This window comes from Malus domestica, chromosome 14, assembly GCF_042453785.1.
Source record: "Malus domestica chromosome 14, GDT2T_hap1".
Classification (NCBI taxonomy): Eukaryota; Viridiplantae; Streptophyta; class Magnoliopsida; order Rosales; family Rosaceae; genus Malus; species Malus domestica.
In genome coordinates this window covers 20,312,931-20,322,807 of record NC_091674.1, presented here as the reverse complement: position 1 = coordinate 20,322,807, position 9,877 = coordinate 20,312,931, and the positions used below count along the sequence as shown (strand labels likewise).

Sequence of the window (9,877 nt, the reverse complement as noted above, 5' to 3'; positions counted from 1 at the left end):
TGGTAAACGTGCTGCAAGATCTTCTAGGTTTTGCGTTAGCAGAGGATGTTGAATAATTGCCAAAACCCTAGTTCTTCTCAGCAGCCAAAGCCGAAAGCTTAGGTCAGCCAAATCACGATCAGTTTGTTTGTGATTGATGGATCCCCCTCTCTTATTCCCTTGCATGTCACGTCAGAGCATCATACTGAAATTAGGGCATGACACATGGCATTACTTACAGTACGGTAATGATTTGATTAGTCTGATATGAATATGATAGTTGGACGTCAGATTTAATTTCCTTTTAGGATACAGTGATGACGTCGTATCCTGCTCCCACGGACATTCCATTCCAAAGTCCCTTCAGCATTACACCACTTCTAAGGCGATGATCAAATTTCATTTTTGTGTGGTATAATGCATATATGCGTGTCCTATGCTGGGGTATACAACAACTGAGGTGATAAAATTGACAACCCTGAATCTTCGACAGCTAGCTATTACCCTAGCTTGATACACATTGTTAGATGATTTCTCTAATATATACCTTAAACTTTTGAGGCAATGATTTTCTAACATGGTATCAGAGCCCCCCCCACATATTTTCAACTACTTACCTTAGGGTGCTACACTTGTTCCACTGTGCTACTATGCACGTGTCTGATTGTCTCTCCATCTACATCATGGTGGCTGCATAAGAGGGAGAGTGCTTATTTAATACATTGTTGACACATTTCCTTATAGGGTTAAGCTTTTGGGCAGTTCTCTAATATATTATCTATGTTCTTTTTTTAAGATAAATGGAGCTCCTCATCAGCCTGCGGCTCAGTGCTCCCTTTCCTCAACAGCAGCCTGCTCAAGTTTCTGCTGCTACTACGACTCCGGTAGGCGGTGGCTGGGGCAAATAAGAAGATGGTTACTCCATCTGATCCCACAACAATTCCAGTTATTTAATCCTCATTGTTTGAGTTAATCCTAAATCTGCTACATACTTTGATGAATGATGACTATACTTATTCTTGATTTCTTAAGGAAAATTGTCCAGAAAACAATTTCTTGAGGAAAAGCTACAATATCTTCGTTTGGTTAGTTGCCTAATTGTTTCTCATATCAAATTATATGACTAATGGTCATATTTAATTTCTGGAGCTTAGCAGAATGTTAGTTCCTAATACATATTAGTTTTCTTCAAATTGGATAAACAATGGCAATTAACTTGGACAAAGAATAAGGTGAAGGAAATTTTATTCAAGTCCTTTATTGGGCCAATTATGTTTTGAACTCCTCCATACAAAATTCACTACAAACAGAAAAATCAGCAAACAAGACACCGTGGGGCAAGAACAGCAAAAATAAAAAGTTGATTTCATGTTTTATTCAAGGGAAAAAAAATGTAGAAACCCTAAATCCGTTTCATGCCCGTGAGGACTCTTGACAATGCACTTCATTCTCACACTAAATCCGATCATTTGCACACGGAAAAGGGCTACATGAGCTTGAGGACTCCTCACAGTGCACTTGATGCTCATACTCATCTTGTATGCTTCAGAGAAATGGAAACATCACCGAATCAATGGTTCTAAGTAGCGAAATATTAGTGTAAGATATTTCTTTTCTTCATGGCTTGAATGTTATTTAGGGACTGAAGGGGGCAAAGACAACCACGGAGTTGTGTCCGCCAAAGCCGAATGAATTTGAAATAGCTGCAAGTGGGAGATCTTTGATTAGCCAAAGGAAACTACGTATCTTGTAATACAAGGAACTCAGATACTATATTTTGGCATATTTATGAGAGTGTGTAAAAGCACTTACCAACGTTAACCTCATGTTGCTTCTTCACATTCGGGACAGTGTCAATTGTAACAGCAGGCTCCAAGTCCTACGAACCACAAGTATTAGTAAGTATTGAATTAAAACAGCATAATTTGATATGAAAAAAGTGAAGCAAAAGCAGGGGAAAGTGAATGTAGTGGGGAAAAAGCAATACATCTTGATTAATTGTAGGATGGAGCCAGCCAGTGTTGATTGCTTTAATGGTTGCAATGGCTTCCAATCCCCCAGCAGCTCCAAGACCATGTCCGATCATTGACTGAAACACAAAAAAAGAAAAAGATAATTAGAATGACCTGTTTTCGTGTGATAAGTTTAGTATAAAAATAATCCATCTTGCCGGATTTTAGTGGGAAATAGTATGCATACTGAGTTACTAAATCATTTCTTTGAGAGTAAATATGTAAATGGGATTCAGGTTCTTGCCTTGGTCCCGTTGATCTTCATCTCGGATGTGTCCTTAAAGACCTTTTTGATTGCATTAAACTCAGCCAAATCCCCTGCTAGTGTAGATGTTGCATGAGCATTCACATAGTTCACCTGTGAATCATAGTTTGTCCACACAAAAAAAATCAGAATCTCGAATGGCCATAGATACATTAATTGGCGAATAAAAATTTCCTTAGTTTTGGAGAACAATAAATGCTCTTACCTCTTCAGGGGAAACTCCAGCATCTTCTAAACTCTTGGTTATGCAAGACGATACACCAAGACCATCTGACCTAGGATCAGTCATGTGATGAGCATCGCATGTCACAGCACCTCCTAAGTACTCTGCAATTATCGGTGCTCCTCTTTTCAATGCACTTTCCAAGCTCTCCATAACCTTTGCACAACGAAACAAAAAATATTCAGTAAGATCCAGGATCCATACACAATGTAATCATATGTAAAGTCACACTACAGAAGAATGATATATGATTTTTTAATTACCAGTACACCAGCACCTTCTCCCATAACGAAACCATCACGATTTTTGTCCCATGGTCTGGAAGCTCTGTGGGGTTCATCGTTTCTCTGAGACAAAGCCCGGCAAGCAATAAACCCACCAACACCAGTAGGCATGACTGCAGCCTCAGTTCCACCAACTACCATAATATCTGCTTCACCTCTTCTAATGTGATTCGCAGCTGCGTAAAAACAGTAATTTGCGGTGGCACAAGCAGTGGAGATGGAGTAGTTGGGTCCCATTAAGCCAGTGTCAATTGCTAACAAAGCCGACCCCATGTTGGTAATGGAGTAAGGAATGAAAAATGGACTAATCTTTTTGTATCCCTTTTGAATAAGAGATTCAACTCCAGCGCTGAAAGCTGTTAAGCCTCCCATGCCAGTCCCCACAATCACTCCGATCCTTGTTCTATCCATCTATTAAAACAAAAAATCAATGTATCAGACAAGTGTTCAACGCTATAATGGGCAAGAAAACCTGAAATGCATTTTTCAGATAGTAAGAATGTGACTGACAGTTTGGAGAACTTCAGGTCCAAGGTTGGCATCTTCAAGGGCCTTTTTGCCAGCAACAATACCGTATCTCCAGCAATCATCTAGACGGCGATCATTCTTCCCATCAATGTAGCCTTTAGAGGAGAAATCACGTATCTGTCCAGCGAACCGAACTGAGAAGGTTGAAGCGTCAAACCTATCTATTAGAGTGATCCCACTCTCTCCCTCCAGGAGTTTGTTGTAGAATGTATCAATGTCACTTCCAAAAACTGAGACTAGACCCATTCCTGTTATTACAGTTCGTTTCTTGGAATCTGTTTCTCTTTTGGGAGCAGAAACAGTTGAAGATGCCATGGCCTTGATTATCCTGCATTTTGGTGCTGAGAATGGAGAACAAGATTAGAACTGGACACCCAATTGAGAAAAATCACTTCTCTGATCCTTAACCAAAGTACCAAACCAATACAAATGCCCCACAATGCGAAGAGGACATTCGAATTAATTAGATGAGTTGATAAGGTAAGTTCTTTTGCAACATATCTTGCGTGTTAGGTTGTCAGATTGGAGTACAGTCCTCAAACTTGAACAAATATAAACTTAATAAATAGTTCAGAACTTCAGATTGACCAGACTAAATTTCTCAAGATAAAACTTAATAGTAGTAACCAAGGCACAAAACAGAAGAATTACAAGAAGGATGGACCAATTTAGCATATTTATAAAGTAACAAGCTTTTCAATATTGTAAATTGAGAACCAATTTAGGAACAAACTAAACTAATATCTAACCATGCTTGCATCTCAAGGCTCACTACATCTAGGAAAGTTGTCATAGACACATACAGTCAGCTACTAGACTCATTTCTGCATTTGGAAGGAATATCCTTAGCCCTTCCCTGAAACTAGTCGTTCCTACTTACCCACTAATTGATTTTATAGTGGAACCTCACTTCCTTTAATATCATTTTTAATCTCTATCACTTATAGTAACTATAATGCCATTGCATCATAAAAACAGAAGGTAAAAAAAAAGGAAAATTGACAATAACAGAAGAGAGTTTATTTACCTGAGGTAAAACCCAAGCCATTTGACTTGTTACCATTTACAGGCATATGCATGGTCTCCACTTGCCTAAGCCCATCAAACTGTGCCATGGAAGCTCCATTAATGCTCCCAGCTTCTCTTGATCTAAACAGCAAACCAGAAGAACAAGGACCAGCAATTCCAGCCATGATTTCTTCTCTCTCCCTCTCTCTCCTCTTCCTCTTCCTCTCTCTCTCTCTCTCTAACTATTTTTCCAAAACAAGAAGAGGGTTTAATAGATAGAAGGAAACTCAGAAGGAGAGAGAGATATTTGGAGGAGGTAACAAAGAGAGGGTTTTGTTTTGTTTTGGCTTTAAATAATTTGGTTGGAAAATCCGCCACCTATCTAATTCGTTTAGAGAACAAAGTTTGAGGGCGATGATAGCAAAAGAGTCCTTCGATTGCTTTTGGTTTTGGTTTCATTTTTTTTTTCTCTGCAGCCGCTTAACCACCACAAACAACCACTTGGGGTTCAACTTATTCAATGCAAATACCTAAAAAAATGAAGAATTCAAATATTCTACAAGAAGAATTCACGTATTCAATGAAGGAAGGACATTATTATTGTTGTGGTTCAGGGTGCCTTGCCCTTCAATGCTTACCTGTTCCTGCGGTTGTTTATTACAATGTTGCCTGCCTACCTAATTGCTATGCACATCGTCTATTTGTAAATTGTTTCCACAGTATCTTCCTCCAAATAACATTACTTTCTCCTACGCCTAGTATTCGTGTTGTATTTTTCGTGTTCGTGTTGTTTTCATGATATATATATGATATTTTAACAGGTCGTATCGTATAATACCCGTTAAAATGAACGGGTAACATGATCCGATCAAAATCAACCCGTAATATTAACAGGTAATATGGTCAAACCCGTTAAAGAAGATATATTTTAATCAATAAATAATTAAATAAAAATATAATACTAAAAATGTAAATGAGATCAAAGAATTCAACGGTAAGGGTTTAATCTTACATAAGTGAGATTAAATCCTATGACTATTGTTGTAGTAAGGTTTTTGAATAGTTTTTTTTTTATAATGTAGAAGTGCGAAAAAATATATACAATTAATTATTCAACCCATCTACCTTTTGTAATGAAAAAATAATTGAGGTTTTACCCTAATAAAATCAATTGAGGAATTGGAGGAGTAGTCAACTCTCTATAAGCACATGAAATGTCTTCTTATTTTTTGCCAATGCACTATTATTAAGAAGTTGAATTACTTTTCATTTACCATAAGAGCAGTGTGAATTTCACTTTATTTTGAATAAAAGCTCAATACTTATCATACTACTTGGAATGATTTCTATAATTCCTTGCATGCTCATGTTTATTATTTTTGGTATTTAGACAAATCAAAGGAGAATAAACATAATTAAACAGGAATGTACTTGTGATGAATCAATATTTTTATATATATTTTACCCTAATCTTAGTATTAATTTACTGATTATTTTGTGTGAATTTTGATACTTTGAGTTATATTTCTAATGTAGGACATTCGATTTACTCTTGAGCATAAAGTAATCAAATGGACTAATTTTGGAGCGATTCCGATTGGAGGATGTTCGTGAGTCTATCAAGATGATTGTGTCAAAGTTTTAGATTTTTCTACCAAGCTGTTTGATCGTGGCAAAGAAAAGAAGTGTCAGCGCGCAACTTTCCTAAGTTGATGTTTTTGGATGTTTTGGATATTTTGGAATCAAGATGGCATATTTTGAGGAAGATTCCTTCTGAGGATTCATATGGACGTCTTCAGCTTTCAAGTGACCTTTTGGGACCAAATCGGAGTTGATTTGGTCGGTCAAAAGTCTGATTTTTTTAGAAGTCCAAATTTCAATTCAAATAGGAAACCTTATTTGCTAGTTTATTATTTTATTATGTTTCCTAGTTTTATTGTAAGACCTTTTAGGGTTTTATTTTGTAGTGTATAAATAAGGATATTTAGCCATTAGGGTTAAGAGGGAGATACACTACTTTAGAGAATTTTAGACTTTTTACCTACAAAGTGTTTTCTTTACATGTTCTTAATAATATTTTATTTTATGATTGTTCGTAACTAGTTTCTTTTGCTAGGGCGAGGCCACGAGCCTTAGCAAAAATATGTAGTTTCTTTTCATTTTGCTTATGATATTATGTATGCATGTTTTGAATTATTAATCATCGGTGTAAATTATCTAAATATCTTAGTGTTTGCAACCATTAGAATATTTAGAAAAGTAATTTGATGCAATTTTGGTCAAAAGGTTCCCTGAAATTGGCGCTAGCTTCTTGTGGTTAATAATTGTAATTTCACTAAGATGAACACCGCGTCTTAAGGGTTGCATGGTTTTTCAAAGGATTTTCACAAAACTTAGTGAGTCTTTCATGTTCATATTTAAACCGAAGGTCCGGACGGGTTGCATGTTAAATATATGTTCTATGTTGGAGGTTCCACGTAGGACATACTTTAGGAAAACCTAACCTTCGAAATATGCATGGGTAATTCATAAGTAATTGGAAGAACTATGTTAGGTGATGGCAAAACCCTAGTGTCTCCTTAAATTGATTTTCATTAAATTGATTTTCTAGTTGCATGTTAAATATATGTTCTATGTTGGAGGTTCCACGTAGGACATACTTTAGGAAAACCTAACCTTCGAAATATGCATGGGTAATTCATAAGTAATTGGCAGAACTATGTTAGGTGATGGCAAAACCCTAGTGTCTCCTTAAATTGATTTTCATTAAATTGATTTTCTAGTTGATTTATTAATTGTTTTTATTAAGTTTTTAATACTTTAAGTCACAAAATTACCATTTTCCAAACTTTGTTTTAAATAGTTAATTAAGAATTAGTTTAAATACAAATTATTCATTCAATCCCTAGGGAAACGACCTTGCTTGTGCCATTTATACTACAACTATCTTGTTCTCTTGCAAATATTTTTAAGTGTTTTTATCCCTACTTTTGTAGGTGGTAAAAATCCAATCAACAAGCTTTACAACATTTGTGAAGAGGTCAACTCCGAAATTGCCACCATAATCCCACAAACCATAGATTTAAATTTAATCGTCATTGTCGTTTACGTTTACACTCTATTATTCTCACCAAATCTCATTTTTCAGATTTACTTTTTTGAAAACATGATCTTTTAGCGAATGCAGATAGATGAACAGTTCGGCTCATTGATATCATGTTCAGATTTTTAGGGTTAGTGAAAATATTGCTCTAAGTTTATAAAGTCTCTAGGAACTATATAACATTTATTCATATTTCAATTAACTGTGAACATTAGAACATGACATCAAGGATCCAAACCATTCATTTTTATGCATTCGCTAACACATCATATTTTCAAAAAGAAAATCTGAAAAACGAAATCCGGTGAGAAGAGTAAAGTGTAAATGACACTCTACTGTTAAATGTAAATCTAGGGTTTATGGATTACGGTGTCAAATTTTGGAGTTAACCCCTTCACGAAAGGTGTAAAGGTTGTCATTATGAGTGATTGTATATATTTCATTTTATATTTTTTCACACTTCTACATTAATGTTATGAATTTTTATTAATTTTTCACTCAAACAATGAACACTATTCATGAGGAATTGGACGGTTTTAAAATCCGAAACGACGATGCCTCCATAGTCTAAATGTAGAGGATGCAACCATGAACGCTTGTATATTATTTTCACACTTTTACATGAATAATTATGAATTTTTATTTATTTTGAACTCCTCTAAGAACATTGTTCACAAGGGTTTGTAGTTTTAAAAATTTGGACGATGTACTAATCGTCAAAGCGTAAAGAATGCAATCACGAGCATTTGCATATTTTTTCACACTTGTAAATTAATTTTATGAATTTTTTAATGTGCTTTGGTATTTTTATGTGCTTTGGAATTTTTTAATCTCACTTATGTGAGAGTAAATACTATGGCCATAATATTACGTTTTTTAGTGATTTAAAATTATCAAACTAACTTTTTTCTTATTTGGATGAAACGGTTTATCTGTAGGTAAACTTGATTAACGGGTTCTTAGCGTGTGTCCCAATAACAACCTGATTAGTTAATATGTTGACCCGACATTCTTTATTTTCGTATCGTTTTAAGTTGGATTAATAAATCATGTAAGAAATTGTTATATCTACTTTTTCTGCACATGCCAAAAAAAGCCCCGATCGATAAGAATACTATTTAGGCACACGCAGGCTTGGCTTCGCATTACATGCAAGAGGCGTGGCCTCGATAACTTCGCTCAGTAGATGAGACACCGCATTCGCTTACGGGCCACTTAAGTTCTAAGCATGAGGAATAAGTCCAGCATGATTTCCAATGCGATGCATTAACGTTGGTTGCATTAATTTTCCATAAGTACTTCAAGCGCTTTTGGGTGAAATCCTAACTGCCCAAGTCGCCAACTGTCTTAGGCCCAGCCCAGGGACAGGCCTCTCTACTGCTGTTTTATATTATATACGACTATTTGGCCACGGGTTAATAACGGTTTCGTGGTGTAGTTGGTTATCACGTCAGTCTAACACACTGAAGGTCTCCGGTTCGAACCCGGGCGAAGCCACTTCTTATCTTGCGATAATCCTTTTTTGCTTCCTGTCTCGTGTATTGACTCGACTTCACTGAGCTGGGCCCGGTCCAATGCAGATCCAATTCAAAATTCCACCTATGTAGATTTAAGGGCTAGAATGTAGTCGGCGGTTGGTTATGCTAATATTTAAATACTTTTGTTTTCAACTGCCGACTTGCTTAATGTACAATCTTGCAACATCAACACATCGACATAAAAGTAAGGACACGTCACTAGATACAATCTTATTGGTGGGTTATAATGTAGGTTTGCATGTTTATAGGTTATGACTAAGGTTTTAAAACGTAAAGGCCATCTCCAAACTCATAATTTTGAACCTAACCCTCATATTAAGGCTTTAAAGCCAATTGCAGAGAATGAATTCATTGTTATGTGATGTCACCGACTCAATAATGTATTGCTCCATTTAAGTTTATACTCACATGACAATGCCTTTTTGGATTGAGACGTTATTGTAGCAGCAAACTCATTCTATTAAAGTTGCTCTCATAATTATGACCAACTCTTGTGAGTAGAGTAATATTTTTTTCACCTTATAATGCTTGAACCAAAATTTTCCTTTGATTTTTTCTTATTGGCTTTTCTGCACGCTCGTTCGTGCTCACAAAATGCCTTTTTTAATCACGCGAGCTAAGCGTGACTTACAGATGTCCTCATAGCAGTTGTTCACCAATGGTCGCCGCATAACGCAAGACAAGAACAAGGTCATTTAAGACCCATTTACTTGGCAAGAAGATGCCAGAGTCAACCGCCAGTTGACTCACGACATTGGAGCGATCTTACGCATGAAGTGCCCTATAAAAGCCTCTACACAGAAGAAGCTCGCCCTCAAGGTGAAGGGCGCGAGGTGACAAAGATCTCAGTAGGTGTGGTTCTTTTAATTTATTATTTTTATTAATTTTACTTTGTTATTTATTTATTTTTAACTAGTACTTGTTTGTTTTTTGTTTT

At 36.0% G+C, this 9,877-nt stretch overlaps 1 protein-coding gene and 1 non-coding gene across 2 annotated transcripts; one reads left to right on the top strand and one right to left on the bottom strand.

Moving 5' to 3' along the window:
• Positions 1-1,207: 1,207 nt before the first annotated feature.
• LOC103404630 (3-oxoacyl-[acyl-carrier-protein] synthase I, chloroplastic-like) lies at positions 1,208-4,925 on the bottom strand. Its single transcript, XM_008343554.4, has 8 exons — positions 4,319-4,925; positions 3,274-3,632; positions 2,743-3,174; positions 2,462-2,635; positions 2,236-2,349; positions 1,967-2,068; positions 1,792-1,858; positions 1,208-1,682 (listed from the first exon to the last, which is right to left on the bottom strand). Exons 1-8 carry the CDS (start codon positions 4,482-4,484, stop codon positions 1,615-1,617), a joined length of 1,482 nt encoding a protein of 493 aa, XP_008341776.1. The 5' UTR covers positions 4,485-4,925; the 3' UTR covers positions 1,208-1,614.
• Positions 4,926-8,825: 3,900 nt separating this feature from the next.
• TRNAV-AAC (transfer RNA valine (anticodon AAC)) lies at positions 8,826-8,899 on the top strand. Its single transcript has one exon. It is a non-coding gene; the product is annotated as a tRNA-Val (tRNA).
• Positions 8,900-9,877: the final 978 nt, after the last annotated feature.